Source organism: Pantherophis guttatus, chromosome 5 (genome assembly GCF_059756535.1).
Source record: "Pantherophis guttatus breed Tessera chromosome 5, ASM5975653v1, whole genome shotgun sequence".
NCBI classification, from domain to species: Eukaryota; Metazoa; Chordata; class Lepidosauria; order Squamata; family Colubridae; genus Pantherophis; species Pantherophis guttatus.
Genome location: NC_142067.1, coordinates 101,914,127 through 101,934,475, shown reverse-complemented (window position 1 = coordinate 101,934,475; position 20,349 = coordinate 101,914,127). Strand labels below are relative to the sequence as shown.

The following is a 20,349-nucleotide window of genomic DNA, read 5'->3' as shown; positions in this document are numbered from 1 at the left end:
TAATAAGCTATATTGGGCTAGACCACACAATTTTAGGCCAATTACACTTGCTGTATCTCATATGTGATTTCTGTTATCTTTTCAATGTTTCTGTATTTCAAAGACTTACACAAAGTAATTCTTCAAAATATTTCAATCCTTGTTTGGTCTTTGAAATATTTCAATCCTTGTTCAGTCTTCCACACTCACTGGAACTTGGTCTTCAGCTTGTACCCAAATTTTAATCCACTTTTCCACAAAACGAGTAATTCTGCATGGAGGGATAGCTTTCAATAGCTCTATTTATCCCTCCACACCCAAAAAAGTATTCTCTCTTTAATGAACAGAAAGTCAGTATAATGAATTCTCAAGTGCACTAAGGAAGAAACAATTAGTAGCTCTGATTATGTTCTATGACATTTTGGCTTTGCAGTATTAATATATTGCAACAACTCTGGATTTTTCCTTGTTTCAGAAAATCAAATCATAAAACACATGAAAGAAAGGGGAAGTCTGTTGCATACAACTTCAAAATAGATGTCATTCTCTTTCTTCATTGTACTAGGCTAGAATATTGAATTATGGTCTGTTAGAAGCCAATTCTTCATCATGTATGTCAACTCATACAATACAAGGAGAAATGGAACAAGATGGCGGTTACAGTGGCAAGATGCAAATTTATTTGGGCAAAAGTAATAGATGCACAATATCAAGCATGCTCAGGTTTGTGCCAAGAAAACGGTTACGGATGAGAAATGGATGGGATGAGCTTTTGCATCATACATGATTACGTTCCTCTGAACTTCATTAAAAAAGTCCTTTTGTTCTAGGCATGGTTTCTTAGCCGCTGCTAAGAAAGAATACAGACCATACTGCTGGAGTAAACATACCCAGGCCCAAACAATAACACACATCACAGCAGCTGTCTCCCGAGAACACTATATTCCTTTTGGGGGAAAAAAGAAAAGAAAAATCAGTAAAAGAATTAGATTGGGAATTGGGGTAGTGACAGAGACAATGTAACTGCAGGCACCTATTTGGAAAGGAAGGAACGTTTTATTATATTTTTAAGTAAAATGGTTTGTGCTTCCTATTTCATTTTACTCAATGTTTGGCTTTTTTTTAAAAAAGCAATGAATAATGTTGCCACTGTTTTTTTTTTAATGAGTTTTTTTTTCTCCTGCGTCCCTGCCTGAAGCCAAAAAGAAGTTGAGCTGATTTCTCCCCCTAAAAATGCAACTGAAAAGGGATGGCGGGGAATGGGGTGGGGGACAGACAGAGAGTGGGGAGGGAAAGAGAATACATTTTTGACTGGTATTCTCTGCAGTAGACCATAATGAGGCAAAACAGGATCCCACTGAGAAGAATCAGCATCTGTTTTTAATGTTATTTTAACTGGGGGATGTGAACAGAACACACTACTGTGTTGAGATAGCGGAAAAACAAAAGGAGGGAAAAAATATGAATGTTTAATTCATGGGAAAAACAAAACGATGCCATGAATGCCACAGAAATGGATGTTGCTGAATGGCCTTTGTACAGCAGAGGTAGATCAAGGTATATAACAAACTGTTTACTGACCATTTACATGTTAAGATCAGGAAAAAAAAGTGGTCAGTTGAACAAGAGCTCCCCCTAAGGGTTTTTTTCACACGGCTCTCACTGAAGCCCTTCTAGTGCTGTGGCTCTGTACAGATTTCGCTGCGCGGATTTTGCAAGACGAGATCAGATTTTCTTTGAAAATTTACATTCCGTCATTGAATAAAGCTTTCCCTTTCCCCATCCTACCTATTTTCAGCGCATTCCCACAATATGTATCAGAAAATGTACTCATCCGGGAGGGGGGGAAACCCCCACCTCACAATGCGTGGTGCTTTATGCCATGTAGATACCTACAGGTGTACACGCGCAGTGGAAAGGAGGGAAAATATAAGGAAAGAAACTGAAGCTGAAGAATTCTGCGTTTACGTGCTGTTTTGTTTTGTTTTGTATTTGCACAGGTCATTTTAAGATCCTCATTCTCAGTCATAGCAAAACACTATCAAAACAAGAAGTCTTGCAAAATAGTTCAGATTATACATCTTAACAAATGCATTAGTTTAATCTGCTAAAGCAGTAGGGTTGTTTCTCTAGGTTGTCTTTTTTTTTTCCCAGAACTTCACAAATCATAGAACATGAATAAAAATGCATATCAACACTGCAGTGAGGAACAGAAACATTTCTTGAAATGGGCAAGGAATTATTATTTTTTTTAATGCAAGAAGTAAGAGAATATTTCCTATCTTTTTTCCTTCATCTCTCAGCTACACCGCAAACAGCTCTAAAGTGCACTTTCCAAGTGTAGTTCGAGAATAGGAAGGAATGAAAAGTTTTTGTTTTGTTTTGTTTTTTTAAAAAAACAGCCCTTATTAACTTTTCCTTCCATTTATTCTAGTGTAAACTCTAAAAAGCCATTTTAAAAAGCAAGATCCCATCCACTCAGCAGGTGATATGGTCCTATAAAAAGAGCAATGAAAAAGGCAATTGGATTATCTTCTCCCATCAACCCCTCACAATACTTGACTACTTATAGCCCAGCATCTTAAATTTTATTGCACACTCATGAAAATATCCTTTAAAAAAGAAAAAAAAATGACTTCTTTTCCCAGCTGCACTAACTTAATTTGATCTCCTCCCCACCCTACCTTACTTCCAAAGATTTAATTGTTGCCTTGAGGAGCAGAAACTATTTCGCAGGCTGTAGGAACCATATCAGCATAACACACAACAGTGCATTCATTTTAAAATGGTCATCTGCTTGGTTGGGCAAGTGATTCCACAAGAGATGTAGCCCAATATTTATGTTCAGAGTATGTACACTCACATGCAATGACCATATTACCTATGCTTGATAGGGTACTTGGGTTCTTCACAGCCTTCGTGATATCTCTAGATATCCTCAGAATCAAACAGGGGTAAAAAAAAAATTCTTTTTTTTTTCATAAACCTTTTGGTTTTCGTAGATGGTATTACCATGTGGTACAGAGGTGATAATAGAGGAATAAAAACCGTAATTCACAATGAATGCCAAACTTTTCCCACCAGTGTGTAGGTCTCTCCTCCCCTCTCATCACTTCACTGAGCTCTTGGCTTGGTTTCACACATGGTGCTCTAGATCAGGCCACTCCTGTTCAACTGACCAGTGAGAAAGGACTAAACTTTTTGAAAATGGGCCTTGGAGCAACAGTTTGTTATAGATTTCTTTATATTAAGGTTTCATTGTCAGATCCCACTTTCAAGGAGAGTATCCATTAATTGTGCTCTCCTCCTCGCCCCTCCCTTACTTTGGATTTCTCCAGTCAGATGACTTGTGTAGCAGTGGCAGAGGTGCGTTGGACCGCACACCCATTCATTGTGATTACACCAAAGGAAAGCAAGCAGGAATGGTTTGCTCTGGGGCATTGAAGCAGGGGAAAATATAATGGGGAAAAGAGAACTGGTTTTGTGGAGAGGAGGGCTGGGAGGGGAGGGCTGGTTTTCACTGTTTTGTTTTTAAAAAAATCTTTTGCCATGGAACCACAGCAGTTCTTTCTTCTAATAGAAACTGACAAGACATAAAAGACCAAACTATTTGATGAGCACACACAATGACTAGAAATAGATAAAGACAGTGAAAAGACTTAGTTTAGCTCTGAGAAACTGTCTGAAAAATAAAATCCTGTATTAACAAGTGCAAAACAAACCAAAAAAAGAAACTCCAAACATTAAAACACAGTGTATAAAATGGTGTGAGAAATTTAAGTCACCAGACAGCCTTTTAGTCAATAAAAAGCTGTATAGGATGTGTCCTTGTTTGGATAGTGGCCCGTCGGTTGAGTTTTACCCAGAAGGCTTTTGGAGGAGTGAACAGAGGGCAAAAAGGTCCAGTCTTTTGGGTCTGACTGCCATATGGGTGGGCCTGCTGTGTGCCTGTAGGAGGAGATGGATCAGGTCTCTTATTCCTCATTGGTGGAATTATCTTCAAAATTTGTTATGCCTCCAAAGCCCAGTTCTGTTGAATTCTGTGCTGCTGAGACAGTGAGTACTGTATGTAAGAGAATTAATACAAGAACACACAGTTTGAGTCTGCTGTTACACAGTCTTGATGCTGATGAAACTGTGAGTGATGTCCGGTGACACATCATTGAGTCACTTGTTTTTATAGTCCCTTTGGATTGGTTATCGGATAAGAGTCCCCATCTGACATCACAGCATTCTGGTTCTGCATTGGTTGGGTAATTGTCATAGAGCCCTGCAGGAAAGAAAAAGAGCAACATATTAATAGTCTTTTATAAAGAAAAGAAAAATGGATATAACCTTCCTGGTAGTCAAATATAATGTATAAATATTTAGAATCTATGGCTGTGATTACATTGCTTCTCTTGTGTCAGAAGTCATTCCAGACAATCTAAGTGGAAAAGCAGCATATATTAAGATTAATTAATGGTAATAACATTAGCAAATATTTAACAAAAGCTTCTCTGAACAAATTTACTATTCCCCCAAACCATAAATATCTAAATGAAACTTACTTATGGACACTTGGAACAACTTTTTGTCCTCGATCATGCTCCCCAATTCTGTGATTTTTACAATTTCCTTTCTTGCCTCATGATACTATTACAAAACACCTTTCAATACTTTCACTTTGAAGCATCTTATTGTTTGGTGAGTCACAGATTCATATTAGAGGTTCTTTTGTAACAGATTCAGTCCTGATTACTTTACTTAGGAACTATAGGAACTATAGTTGGAACCTTCACTTCCAAATTTGAATGCTTCCCATTCACAACTCAAATGTAATTTGTTATGCATGAAATGCTTGCTGTTCTCCACTAGATGTCCCCAGTCACCTATTCTAAATAACAAAATACATCCGCAATAGCCCATGCATGGTTCCCAGAATTTAAAGCATAAACAAGAAATCTCTACAATGCTTTGTACGTTTTATAAGTAGAATAATGCTGATTGGCTCCAAGGAACATGTGACATCTATGTTTTGTTGTTTGTTGTCTAAATTCAGGAAGCAGCTTTAATTTGAAATATAATACTTGGGTCTAAGTCAAGATTCTGCAAACATCACTCAGGGCAGAGGCTGTGGTTTGATATTCCTTTGCTTGGTGTCCCTTCCTCTTTTTTGGGGGGGGAGTTATCTAGTCTAGAGGCTCCAAATAAATAGGATCAAGAGTCTCCAGGTCACTTTCCTCATTGATCACTTTCTCCAGCTGAATGATGAATTCATTAACAACACAGAGAAACAGTTAAGACTACCACATCTTAGATGATCACCAAAAGACAGCAAGGAGAAGTCTCTGAATTGCTTTGCAGCTAAGTCATTGGTCAAACTAGATTGGCAGCCAACACAGAACTGATGCAGTTCAATCTTTATAGGACCTGGAGAACTGTATAATACTCGAACTGTTTGGCAGAAGAGTTTCTGCTGAGAAGACGCTGCAAAGGAGAAGACTCTTGAGAAGACTCAAACATTCCTTCAGTTTTCATTTTTTACAAAATACACAGAAATTAATGCCTTGTAATATTTCCCCAGCTTTTATTATCCTGGCTACTATAGCTAAAGACCTGTGGTAGGTTCAGAAACCCATCAACATTATATTTTTCATTAAAATTTAACAATGGTGCAATAACATTATCATCTCATGTACTATCCTCTACAATCTACAGAGTAGCAACCCAAGTGGTTATTGAGAACTTTTGAATGATCTCTGAAGGCCAATGACTTTCCATATGGGGAATTGGCTTGCTCTTTTAGTTAAGCTATCTCCCTGATAAAAGACATTCCATCTAAATAGCTTTCAATATCAGGGATTGTTTATTTCAATAATGCAAAACAGTAGGTTACTTTTGGTCCACATACATTAAATTCTGTATTGCAAACTTTTTGTCTGTGTGTTTAAGATCTAACATTAAAGCAACATATTTTTAAAATAATTAAAAGCAGAGTTTTAATGCCCAAATTAATGGCATTCACAACCATCCTATTAGGGATTTGCTATATGAGAAATAAATAGTAATAGGGGAAAAAAGGTTGCATTTTGAAAAAGCAAGTGCATTTTATCATCTTTAGGATTTTATCTATTCCAAATAAAAAGGAGAAGAGTTTTGTCTCTACCAAGCAGGGCATTATAGCAATCTGAGATTTGTTTGAGATATTTTGTTGTTCTCATTCTGCAGAAATTCAGAAAAGGTAAATAGCTCACTAGCCATTCACAGTAACAGAGTTGGAAGGGACCTTTGAGGTTATCTAGTCCAGCCCCTTGCTCACGCAGGAGACCTGTATTAGGGATTTGAACCGCTGAACTGCCGACCTTTCTGATCGACAAGCTCAGTGTCTTAGCCACTGAGCCACCTAGTCAAGCTCAAGTTCAGAGTTTCAGGGTCTTTCACAAATCGGAACCATTGGAGACAATGATATCTGGGACAATAAAGTAGTGGTATAATCTGGACAATGTTTTGAACTATATTCATTTCTACCCTCTGATATTATCAACAGAGAAGCTGATGTCCTGTTCAAAGACACTAATATGAACAATATCAAGAAAAATAGCATTCCTGATAAAGAGTCACCCGTGTTCTGATAATCAAGTTTGCCTTCAATCAAGCTATATGATTTGTGAGTTGGGACCAGGAATTACTACAAAAAGAACATCTTTGAGGTTTCACAGACTGCAAATGCATAATTCCTTTTTTATTTATGGATTTCTATCCTGTCTTTGATTTTGCATTATTTCACAATATATGTCAACCTGGAAATGTATTGTTTGACTAGGATTTTTATTAATTTAATACACTAATAAACATATATATGGGTTAGTATGGATTATTTAATAAAATTATTTTGCTCATAAATCAACCATTTATCATTTAACAGCTAGGCCAGCATTTTCCAAAGAGCATTTTCCAGATATATTAGGTGATATTCCCATCTTCTAAGCCATCCAAATATCATAGTATTGGGGATCATGGAATTTATAGATGGCATTAGATTTGAAGAGCTGAAGAAGCTTCTTGGATGAGAAGCAAAACATCTTCAAAGAAAAACCAGAAAGTCCAGTTGCCCCTTGAAAAAGCACCTTTGGGACAACCATGACCTGGATGACTGAGAATCTCCATAGACATTTAGATTTGAAGAGGTTAAAGTTATCATTACTAGTCAAAGTGCAGTCTTTCTTTCTTTCTCTTATCTTTATCTGTTCAGTTGCCTAGTCAGCAAACCATGATAATGCCAAAATATTACATTTTTGTGTAATGTGTATAACATAATCACCAAAAATCTGTGAATATGTTCTTTTTTTTTTTTTAATTTGATTTATATGCCGCCCTTCTCCGGAGACTCAGGGCGGCTTACAATGCGTTAAGCAATAGCCTTCATACTTTTGTATATTTATACAAAGTCAGCTTATTGCCCCCACAAACTGGGTCCTCAATTTACCTACCTTAGAAAGGATGGAAGGCTGAGTCAACCTTGAGCCTGGGGAGATTCGAACTTGCAGTAATTGCAGGCAGCTGAATGTTAATAACAGGCTATTAGTCTGCTGCGCCACCAGGCTCTTTTTAAGGTTCTTGTGTCAGGACATATGATACAAATTCTAACTTGTGGAAAATGTGTGATTGAAAATCAATACACATCAGTCAGCATTGATCCCCTGTGATCCTCTGTGGATGGGCCAGTGCTCCTAGATTTCTGAGCATTTATATGAGATTCCCCTGCATGATACCATAGTATCCGGGGTGAAAATTTTGGACCCTTTTGTTTAGTGAAAGTTGAATGCTTGGGTTGACTAACATTACTAACTTTAATCCTCTTGCTTCCCTGGGCAGACCAGAAGGAAGAGGCATGGTGCCCAGGCCACAAAATGTTTAATATTCCTGTTAATTCCAAAATATTTTTATGAAGACCCAGAAACACAGTATTAGCATATAAAATTCCCTACTCAAAAAATCCCAGTTGATCTTTAAAAATGAAGAATTTATTCGCACGGCATATCCATATTTAATTTTGTATTGATATTGTAGGCATATATCAAAATTAATAGTCATGTCAAAAGCAAGAATGAGAATGGATGCTTCATATTCAATAATTATTCTGTCAGAAGTATTAAACCACACCCTAGAATTTCTGTTGTCCATATTCATGTGTATGCACGCATACGCATGTATGCATGTTCAAATCAGTATTAGCTCTTGGTGACTGCTTGGACTAGGCCCTGCAAGCTTTCTTGCCAAGGGTTTTCAGAAGTGATTTGTCAGTGTCTCCTTCCTAGGGCTGAGAGAGAAGGATTGGCCCAAGGTCACCCAGCTGGCTTTGTGCCAAACATGAGACTAAAACTCAATATCTGGTTTATAGCTTGATGCCTTAACCCAGGGGTGTCAAACTCAAGGTCTGTGGGCCGGATCCAACCTGTGGGGTGCTTAGATCTGACCTGTGGGGCTGCTTTGAAAACAGCAAAGGACCAGCCCAGGATGCCTCTGCCAACGAAAATGGAGCTTGGGAGGGCCACGCACTACATCCCTCTGCCAGTGAAAATGGAGCTCGAGAGGGCCATTTCAGCTGCGACAGCCTCCTGCAAACCTCTGCCAGCGAAAACGGAGCTTGGGAGGGCCGTTTCAGCTGCGACAGTCTCCTGCAACCCTCTGCCAGCGAAAACAGGGAGAGCTGTGCACGGCCCTCTCAAGCTCTGTTTTCGCTGGCGGAGGGTTCAGACCACCACAGGTGCCCTGACATGTTACATTGAATTGGCCATGGCCCCATGCTCCCTCCTGAGCATGGGGGGAGCATGGGGAGCAGCAAAAACAACCCTGATGTGGCCCTCAATGAAATTGAAATTGAAGCACCCCTGCTTTAACCACTACACCAATAGGCTTCATATTTGTTCTTTCAATATTTCAGTTTGTTGACACATTTGTAAGCTCTGGGGATGTAGTTGGACCAGATACACAGTATGCAATTTAGGATGGAAGAAATTCAGTAAAACTCAGATTCACACAGGAAGTATTTTCTGTAGAACTGCCTGGTATTTTTAGGCTACAGTTACTGAGGTGATTCTAGCATTGGTTGCACAGCTGATGCGACCAACCAGGCATGGTGATATTCCAAAGGTACGTCTTTTGAAAGTGAATCATGCTTTTTCATTGTACATATTGAGTTTTATATCTTAGCCTCCATCAACAGCACAGGAAGTTTCATTTTAACAAGCCCTTTAAAATATTGTCCAAGCTGAGGGATTCTGTACAGGTAACATAAATAGGAAGTGCTTGAGAACATGAAGTGGAATTATCTTCCGAAACGATATAAAAAGAGAACAAATAAAGTGAATTGGTATCTAAGGCAGATGAGTCATGCCTAAGTAGACATGAGGAAGAGGGGAAGTGGAAAAGAGAGAAGGCAACAATGGACGCTCTTGTGGATTACAGAGCAACAGCATCATTCTTGTGGAATATATAATGGAGAAGGAGGCCTTGAGTGGAAAGTGGAAGGGAATTCTTAATTATATGTGGCCCTCAGGCTTAAGAAAATGGCTCCGATAGGGGTGTTAGAAACAGCTGCTGAAATCTGCCATACCTGTACAGATGAAACTGGATAATCCTCCATAGATGACATCATCATTGTCTGGTAATATAAATGGACACCTTGTCTGAACCTCCAAACAGTATTGCTTGCAAGGAATTGTGTTGTTGCAATGAGACTGTGTGACTTCAAAATACTGGGAACAGAGCCAGGCTTTGTAGACAGTCTAAAGGAGAAGAAAAAGAAAGACAGGAAGGAAAGTAAAGAATCAGATTAATTGACAAGACAAAGCAGCACCAGTAGAATCGTTCTTATTGTTCTGTTCTTATCGATCACACTTTAAAAGCTTTTCAGTAAAATAAGGCAGGAATCCTTTGGATAACACTTCCTTTTCCAGAAAGTGAAATTCTATGCCTTCTATCATGACTTAGTCTGCCTTTGGCTTACTAACTCCAAGATTTAGAATGTAAAATGCAGAGGACTCATTCATATTCTGTCTGCATGGGAAGAAGATTAGTGAAATTTTTATAATACTTGCACTTTCTACCAATATACTGGCTCAGTATAAACAAAGCAGAGCTTATCCTCATTCCAACAGCCCAAAACTGCTGGTTCATATCAGGATATTGAGAGATGCTTATACTGCCCCAGACCAAGCTTGCTTGAGTGCTTTTATTGTGTAATTACTTCATTGACAGAATTTTACCGAGAAGGCAAGTTAAGCCCTAGCTTTCCATCTATAACCTTCTTGTGTTTTTTCTGCCATTTCTTTAGGCTCTTTTCTTATCACCAAAAAATCCATTATAAAGGAAAAGATTGTGCAATGCCTTGCGATTGATAGCTCTGCCTCCATCTGTGTCAAATTCAAATTGCAATGTCCTTTGTTTCCTTCACAGGGATCTGAATTACCCAGGTTCCTTTTTGCTACCTCTTCCCTACAGTTGGTGTTATATTTCAGAGATCTATTCCAGGCATTTGTCAGCCACACCAAAAAAGTAATTATTAAGAGACATCAGCTAACCCTCCAAACAAATTGCAACTTTTACCAACTTGCCAAAATTATTAAAATGGTTTGCATCAATAAAGCTGTTCTTTTTATACATGGGCATGGAAGTCATTTGCAAAATTAAGAAACCTGAGAGATTTTTCTGGGAGGCAAATTAGAGGCAGAGAAAGAAACTGAAGGTTCCAGTTAAAGGAACTATGTTACTTCCACATTGCCCTTCCATTCCCCACCCCACCTGCCCTTTTTATTTCCAAACAGTGGACTAGCATATGCTATCTCTATCATCTTGCTAGCACATTTTCTAATAGTAATAACTACCTTGATGAAAAACCCTTTAATCAGAAAATAATATGTCCGTAGGACCAATGCAGTTTGTGCCACACTCTTCCTCTAAATTACATTAGTAATTGCAACAAAGAAACAGTGCTACTAGGTTTTCATGATACAACCCAACCTTGGTCTAAGAGCAGCCAAAGATTTCTGAAAGGCAAATCCTTAGAACCGTATTTATCGGTTGTTTCTGGCAACCGAGCTGTGGCTGACCCGCTTCCCCAGATTTTTGGCCATTAGAAATTCTCTTCATATATTCCAAGGGATTTGGGCAATTAGTATCCTGCCAGTAGGATGCAGAAGATTCCAAAAAGGTTCTGAATTTGACTGCCAAATGATCTGATGGTAGTGAAGGAGGGATTGTTTCCAGCAAACATATTCCAATCCAGATCACCCTTTCTGAAGCCCCACATTTCCACTACTCTTTCTCCAGTTTAAGAGGGCTGTAAATCAAACTGCCTTAAAATGTGGCATCCATAGTGGGGCTAACTAGGAAATATCTGAGTGGAAAGTAAAGAAATGAAGGAGCTAGGATTTTATATAGCAACAGCTGAGAAGAAAAGGCCCACTTGGCTGACTCCTGGTACCTCTCATAAATCCTCTTTGTTTAGACATCCATCTTTTCTGCCCTTTTATTCTGCAAATAATTCCTTGAATGAGTAGATCCAAAGTCCACAATCTACCAAGAAGCATGGAAAATATTTAAACCTTAAAAGATTTAATAAATACCATTGACAGGTAAAACAGTTACCTCTGCCTGTAACAGTTTTACTGTGTAAAGTTAAGTCACAGATATTCACAGAAGGTGGTGCTAGTTACCTCCTAGTTGATCTAGTCTAAAACAGTTAAAAGAATAGAGCACAGGTATTTAGATCTCCTACATAAATATACAACATTTTAATTACTGGAACATCCAAATCAAACAAGGTTATAAATTGTTGCTTATAAACATACCATTGCATTTCATATCCAAGATTCTAATTCCCAATATTTCAAGTCATAGCATTTCTTATGGCTATGTAAATCTGCTCTTTAATAACTAATTTATATATATTGATATAGAAATTCATTGTGTTTGCATTGATTAAAGATTTAGAATGTCCTACACTCTGATTGTGGCCCTATCCAAGTGTTATAGTCCTCCACATGCCTATGGATACAAGGTAAATTGGTGGTGGGAGATGAATTTCCTTTAAAGTGCCCAAAGTACTAGCCTTAAGGCTGTATCTTTTTCCCTTCGATGCAAAAAACTGTGAGAATCCTTTGTGTTCACTTAATATACTCATAACATTCCTGCTACTACCTTTTTATTCCAATGTCCTTGTATACAAATCCAGAGCTATATGTCTGTGTGACAGCCTAATCATCCTTGCATAAACTGATGACTTTCCATATTTTGTTAAATTTTGTCTCTCCTTCGCAAGGTGCTCACTAACACCTGTTGGCTTTTCTGTGTACTGTACCTGTCCATAAAGGCCTATGAAGAGCCAAGAATTGTTAAAAGACTGTGTCAAGCAATGTTTGATTGCGATTTGCTCTTATATTTTATGTTTAGAAAAGCTGCTTGAAGTTTGTTTTTATTTTAAATGGCAGAACATAAAGAATTAAATAAATGAAAACTTTGTGTAATAAAAGATAAAGCACAATTGTAAATGTAAAAAAAAGTAGATTTTAATTAAAAGACAAAATAGTTCACCCAATAAATAGGATAAGGTCCCCTTAAACAGTCTGGAAAAAGATAATTTCTTTTCTAGCATGCTAATAATAACACTTTAAGTATTTTTCTAGGCGTTTCTTCTACCACGAAATATAAAAGAACAATTACAGAACAGGCTTTTCTCTTTTTAGTTGTGGCTTTTCTCAATCAAACAAAGGAAACAAAAAGTAAAGGCTTAGAATTCAGTTGCTTGGAGTTTTCAGGACAATTTCCTAGAAACTCTGTGCCGTTTAAATGGATTTTATTTTTATCTCTTCTAGTTTTTTGTCAGTTAATTTATAGAGCTATCTTCTGTTTATTTATAGTGGCAACAGATAGTAACAAGGTTGCTAGGCAACCATTAAAAAAACAATATTCCTAAACTGTGATTCCTGACTACTTTCCCTTGGATTTTAAAAGTCGTTATATTTTTTGAAGGGAAAATATTAGCACTAGAAGTATTTGCTTAATGAAAAATTATATGTTGCTGTTATTTTTAATTATTTACACATAAAAGTGAAAGTGCTACTGTTTCATTTTTTGAATAATCTTTTTTTTATTATACAGAGTCCAAAACATAGTTTTATATCCTTTTGATTTTTCAGTGCTTTTAACCTTATTTTATCCTGTAGATAAAATACAAATATGAAATAGACTGTTCCTGTTAAATTAGACTCCACCATAGCAAATAATAGCAAACAAAGCAAAATGCTAAATGAGTTAGAAATCCCACTACCAAATAGGTGATGGTGCTAATTCCACAGTTGCCATCTTCTCAATGTTGGGTTTCTTTACTTGTTTTATTTCTAATATATGAAATTCTTACTGAAATGCTTTGTCATTGCTAAGCAGATACTACTTATTTCAATGTCATCTATAGAAAAACTGGATTTCCTTAATGTCCCTGGTAATTTCAGTGTGAGAAGATAATTCTCATAATTGTGATATTATTACTTGTGCATTTTCACTTTGATATACTTAAATTTCTATACTGAACTATTCTAACTTTCTCCACCCTTTCAGTGTGTTAAACTGCAACTTTTGGCAATCTTCCCATTCTGATCATAACTGATAAACATACCAGGGTTTTTACTTTCTCATTACCGCTTACAATTACTGATTTTTCATAGATTTGCCAGGTTTTTCTTGATATTTTCTAGATTCAGTTGGTGGGGTCAAAAAGCACAATGCTCATGTGTAAGTGGAAACATAAGAAATAATACACATAACAAAATGGTGGACCTTTGATCATGCCAGCATGACTTTTTCGTGACCATGCCATGTACACATCATCCCTGAACCTGGCAATTCCTAGTTGATGTCAATCTCAGATGATATCAGATGTACATATCGTATGTATGACTTTTGGATTTGGGTCTTTACATGCATTTTGGTTGGGCAATGGGACATGGCCAATGAAAGGGATAAGGAAAGACAGCATGTTGCAGTACTGTACAGTTCCTTCATATACAGTATTCCTGCTAAATACTGATATGAGCTATAACCTAATCTGGAAAGCTTTAAATCAATATTCTTTATAAAATAAAGACAATTTGCTTTAGAAATACAACATCCAGCATTGTTGATAGTTTCAGACATCTAATTACCTTACAGCGGTTAAAAAAACATGCCATGACATTTTTGTTTGTCAGCAGAAATATGGTAGAATTTCATTTAGTAAAAATATAAAAGCCACAATAATAAATAACATAAAAACAAAAATACTAACAGTGGCAAAGGGAAAATAAAAATGCCCCCCTCAGCAATGGAACCAGTTCTCTAGCTCCAGATCTGGCATCATAACCAGTTTTGAGGGCTTGGTTCAGAAGGGATGGGGCTGATTTCACAGGGAAATTACCTGCCAGATTTATAGAATTATGGATTTCTCTCAGCTTCCTGCCTCAGTTGTTCACTCTCTTTGCAACATTGGCATAAAAATTATAAGAAGATACATAACAATATCAGGCATATACATTACGACATATAGAGGCAACCATATGATCAAAGAAAATCACAGTAAAGAACAACATTATTATTAATACATTATAATCAGACAATTAGTAGTGAATTTATTTTTTAAAAGACAATTGTGTTTTGGAAAAAATGTAGAAATACACTGGGAATGAGACAAAACAGGAAGAAAGAAAAAAGAAAAATGAATGGAAGACAAGAAGTAATGGTCAATTATCAAGGAATAAAAATAAATGGCTAGAAAAATATTTTATGAGCAAAGCTCAGGATATAATCTGTAATGCATAAGCCATCTAGAGTTACTTTAGTGATTGAGATGCATACAAAAAGATCAATCAAACAATGCCCCATCAATTTGCTATTTTGCTTTGTTTTTTGCACAGCCTTCACTACTGATAATGTTCTGGAACACTAAAGAAACAAAAGGGAATCATGATTTAATGACATCCAGATTCAGAATTAACCTATTCAATCTACCCCAGGAAAACCTGTTTTGTATTACTGTCATCTTCTTTAGGAACTTGGGTTGGTTAAATCTAATGCACAACCATAATTCAGAACTGATTGTTATTCCCATGCCAAGTTTTTCTTTAATTTGCCATTTTAGAATAATGAAGAACTCATAAATATTTTACAGGTTTCAGTATTCTAGTGGGGAAATACCATGTTTTATCTGAAGTTTTGAGGTGTTAATGCTTTTATTTTAAGCAATCAGTTCTCTCAATTTCTCATGTGCTGACATGTTACTGGTGATGTTGACAGCTGTCTAAGTGGCTCAGACTGAAGAATAGCTATTGCATCTCTCCAAACATAATTGGCAACATAAGCTTATTACGTTTTATTGTCATATTTTGTTATGCTTAATTCAACCTTGCCTAGTAGATACTATCAGAATGTATCTTGGCATTGCAATCCACAGAATATTGAACTAACATGGACACTGGTCACACTGGTTTGGAGTTGTGACCTCCAACACTTTGAATTGGCCGCACCGTTCATTAGGATTGTCTTAAATAACAGTACATTTATAACGTCACTTGCAACATTTTCCACCTAAGGTAAGATTTTATTACAAATTATTACAAAATGAATCAAAATATTCAGTAGACACACTCCTTTATTAAATCAAAACAAAGTCAAAGGACAACACATTAATTTTACCATCTCTCATGTTATTATTCATTCATGTTATGAGAATAAGAACACCTGATTATTAGCCATGTTAATACAGTTAACACAGAAATATAAATCAAAAGCTTTGGAAGCCTACAATAATCTATGGTGATGACAAAATGATACCTGACAAATGGTATCAACACACAAAAGCTGCATATAAAACCTTCTGTGACAAGGTCTGATGCAAATACATAAGTCTGGCCCAAAGATTTCAAGTTGGTTTTGTGTCTAGTGCAACATTTATAACTCACAAACTTCTACTTCTAGCCCAGTGTCTTTAACCATTACATCAGATTGGTTCTTGCAGTCCCAAGCAATGTTCGGCTTCCCATTTACTCAAACTCAAGTTGCCAGTTTAATTTAGTGATTTTTCCTTCCCAATGGATGTGTGCATATATCATATTTATATATGAGTACATGGATGCATGTCTTTGTCTATGAATTTGAATTCAGACCCTCACATATGCCAACTAGGACTGTGAATGTTACAAGAATATTTCAGAAGAAATTCTCCGCAAGCATTTCTTGCATAAACATGATCTTTGCTATATATTAAATTATCTAATTTAGCCTAAAAAAGGACAATGCTTTAAGATCTTAATCTTAATTCATGGATTCATTAGACTAGTGGTATCTCTTTCTGCCTCTTTTGCCATTTGAAAAGTCATGCTTGTGAGTAGCAAAGAGGAGTTATGCTTGTGCATCACACAAGGGGGTGAAGAATGGAGGTAAAAGGGAGAAATTCACAACTGGATGGAGATGGATAAGAGACAGGGACTGAGCTGAGAGCAAAGAAAAAGGCAGATATAAAATGAGGAGGAAGAGAAAGAAGAAAAAAAGAAATCTGAAGATGGGAGGAACAAAAGAAGGCAAGAAATTGTTTAGATGTTAGATACAGGATTAAACTAACCAGACAGAGCCCACTTGCTCCTGAAGATCTGCTAATCTTGACTAACCTTCAGAGACATCTGAACTTTTCAGGAACCATTTTGCAGTTATTTGTTCCTCCTCATGTAAGTTCAAATAAATTGAGCTTCCTGTCAAATAAATATCATAGCACAAAGCATAGCATGATAAAGGGTAGCTGAATATCTACATATGTTGTTCCTTTGTTATTTATTAAAGTTTTTCTTTAAATAGTTGTTAAAGGCAGTTTTTAAACTGCTTTTTGTTTGATCCTGATTTCTACTTTCAATTCTTAATCTTATTATGATCCAAATAATAAAAACTACATAGCAATATTTTGCATATATTCCTTTTTGAATTGGTAGTTCAATATAATCCTATTATATCAAACAGAATGGAATAGCAATATAATGCAACATTAAAATAAATAGTGTTCCTAATTACAAAAGGAAAAAAAAAGCCTGGAACATTATATAACAAACAGATAATTTTTAAAAATTGATCAATTTGCCACATTGCTCATAAAGCCCAACCAACTTTAAAAACATAAAAATATGTTAATTTTCCTGTGTAATATTTATAATATAGAGAGAGTACATTTTAAAGTAATAAACTTAAAGTAATAAACTGTTGTAAAATGTGCTCAAATGACCATGGGATGCTGCAAACTGTAAATGCAGCATGCTGCAGGGTGTCCAAAGTGGAGACAAGTGAACAAGGGACAACCATCGGAACTTCAGATCTGAGTTGTAAGTTTCCTTTTTCAGGTAACTTGTAACTTTGAAGGGTTGCTAAGTACCCATTTGTAAGCTGAAGACCGTCTGTATTTATAAGGAGAAAATAGGCAATCATCCTAGAGAATGTGAACATCAGTGCTCTTGTTGTTTAACTTTCTTCCAGATTAATGTGCTGTGATGTGTTCTTATGATTTACTTTTAACCATTCATGCTTCCTGAATACTAATTCTTAAATTCGAGTCAGAAGGAGGGCTATGTTGACTTCATGTCATACTGACTCTACAAGGGACAATTCAAAGACACTCTAAATACGGAGAATCAGACTACTTTCATGTTTCCTCTTCCTTTATCTGCCTCTCTTCTCTATTTATAGCTGTTAAAACATGACAAGGCAAGGTTGTAAAAGGGACTGTATGTCAAACTACGAGGGTAGAAAGAGGTCTTCAGAGAATTCACATTGAGTCTTGGTTTCTAATGTGGAATTGTTGCTTATCCAAACTATGATGTACCATCTACGGGCTTGATTCAAGTCATTGATAGTTGTAGAAAATCCATTTCAAGGAACTGCATGGCAAAGAAATCTGACAGACTTTTTAAAACAGGATTTGGGTGGGGGGAGGGAGAGAAAAAAAACTGTAATAAAGACTTTAAAGGGAAAGTCAGATTCAAATGTAGCCAATCTGAAGAATTTATTGCATTAAATTCTATACACTACATTAAATGAAGTCATTATAGTGAATACATATTATGTTCAGGGCATTTGTTATGGATTTCCTGGTGTTTTATTGATAGGCTACTATTAGTTTAACACAGAAATATTTGGGATTCAGTGTTACTGGATATAAATGATTCTTACAGATTATAATTATTATTATTGAACTATTAGATGCTGTAATAAAACATCCACCAAATTATATGATCTCTTAAAATTAGATTAAAGAGTTTATTACTATCCTAATTTAACAGATGATATTTGGAGTTTGGCACTTACTTAAATTTCATGAAAAATGATTTTCTCATCAGCAATAACCAACAACATTTCTAACCACAATGCCAGTGAACTCATCACTATATCTGATTATTAATGCTATTGCTTTTGTGCATGGATAAAATCTGACGCACAAGGCTAGCATTGATTAGTAGTTGAAAAAATCTTGAAGCCTCCATATGCCACTTGTTTTAAGTTATATGACTTCTATAAACAAGTATAAAGAAGCTACTGATGATTACCCTAAAATGACAAACCTGAGCAAAATTTAGTTAGGCTTATCTTTTTTTTTTTTTCTTGGATTTTGTCAATCCTAATTTTTTTCTTAATACTGACGTATATGATACACAGGATGACATTTTTTTTGATTGCCATATATATTTAATGTACTATGTTGTGGCTGGTTTTAATTGTTTTATGGTTATTCTATGCACAGAGCCACTTGATTGAAATGGGCAGCTATAGAAATTGAATAAGTAAATAAATTAATGGGGGGGGGAGATAACTATAGAAGGCATTGCACTGCCACGGAAAAGACCTTATCATTTCCTTCCTGGGTACACCAGGTCTTAATTGTGTTGGTTAAAATTAAAAAGTTCATTGGAAATCCAAATCCTGTAATTGGAGTAATTAAACTCCAAAGTGATTGAAAGTCTCCACACCTTTAAAATCCTTATCAAATGAATGGGACATTGAGAGCCACCCAGGAGCTTCAGAGTGGAATGGCACCCTGGAACAGCGCTCTTAGCAAATAATTGGGGCTAAGATGCTCAACAAAATAAAATATACTCTTTATTTAAGTGTATTTTGTATCTTGGAGTAATCATAATTAGCCGAGAAGGGTTTACTGTTATACTTATGCGGACTGTTATACTTATTTACACTTATAAGTATAAAGTGTACATTTACACCGGTGATGAAATCTAAAATTTGTTACTATCAGTTCTGTGGGTGTGGCTTAGTGGAGGGGGGGGTAATGTGACTGGGTGGGCATGGCCAATTTTTTTTGTTTACTTTTAAAACCATTTTTTCTACAATCTCTTCGGCAAAGAGATTGTAAAAAAATGCTTTCAAAAGGCTCTGACGATCCCAGCTGAGTTGCCTGATCGGCAGAGGCTTTTTTTCTTTTAAATGCCTCTGACGATCAGGCAACTCATCTTGGATCGTCAGAGACTTTTAAAAGAAAAAAAGCCTCTGCCGATCAGGCAACTCAGCTTGGATCGTCAGAGGCATTTAAAAGAAAAAAACCCTTTTTTCCTTTTAAATGCCTCAGATGATCCAAGCTGAGTTGCCTGATCGGCAGAGGCTTTTTTTCTTTTAAAAGCCTTTGATGATCCCAGCTGAGCCATGTGATCATCAGAGGCTTTTTTTTTTTACTTTTAAAAGCATTTTTTCGCCGAAGACGTTGTAGAAAAAATGCTTTTAAAAGTAAAAAAAAAAAGCCTCTGATGATTGTGCGGCTCAGCTGGGTATGTGGGGGCAGGGATTTTTGCTACTGCTTCTCCGAACCACCCGCCTCCATCGCTACCAGATCAGACGATCCGGTCCGAACCGGGAGCATTTCACCCCTGATTTACACCTATAAGAAATCATTAAGAGCTTGACTTTAATTCCAAGGAGCTATATGTGGGACAATCACTTGAGAAAATAATCCTGTCTTAATTTTTAAGACCAGGTAGGACCTTTACCTTGAATTCATGCCAGAAACACTTGAGATGCCACTTGAATGAACAGACCTTTTCCAAAGGTCCCATTTCTCCCAATTCAGCTAATATTCTTGATAAATATCTGAATTGTTTGTAAAACTAGAAAGCAGAAACATCCAGAGGAAATTAAACCAAAAGAAATAGACTACAACACTTTCCTTCACCTAATAATGGCAATAAATAGTTAATAAAAGAGACAATCTCCCATACACAAACACACCGTTCACAAATCCTATTCAATTCGCAATACTTACCGTATTTTTAATCAGGATCATATGAAATATTTCTAGAAAGAATTCAGTCTCCAAGG

General features: G+C 36.4%; 1 protein-coding gene across 1 annotated transcript in view; it reads right to left on the bottom strand.

Annotated features, from left to right (window-relative positions):
- Positions 1-636: 636 nt before the first annotated feature.
- NALF1 (NALCN channel auxiliary factor 1) overlaps positions 637-20,349 on the bottom strand; it is a 428,526-nt gene continuing 408,813 nt past the window's right edge. The window contains exons 2-3 of the mRNA XM_034418620.2: positions 9,578-9,749; positions 637-4,249 (exon numbers count right to left, since the gene is read on the bottom strand). Of these exons, the coding sequence (XP_034274511.2) occupies positions 3,954-4,249; positions 9,578-9,749 (468 nt within the window). The 3' untranslated portion in view covers positions 637-3,953. The remainder of the gene's footprint in view (positions 4,250-9,577; positions 9,750-20,349) is intronic.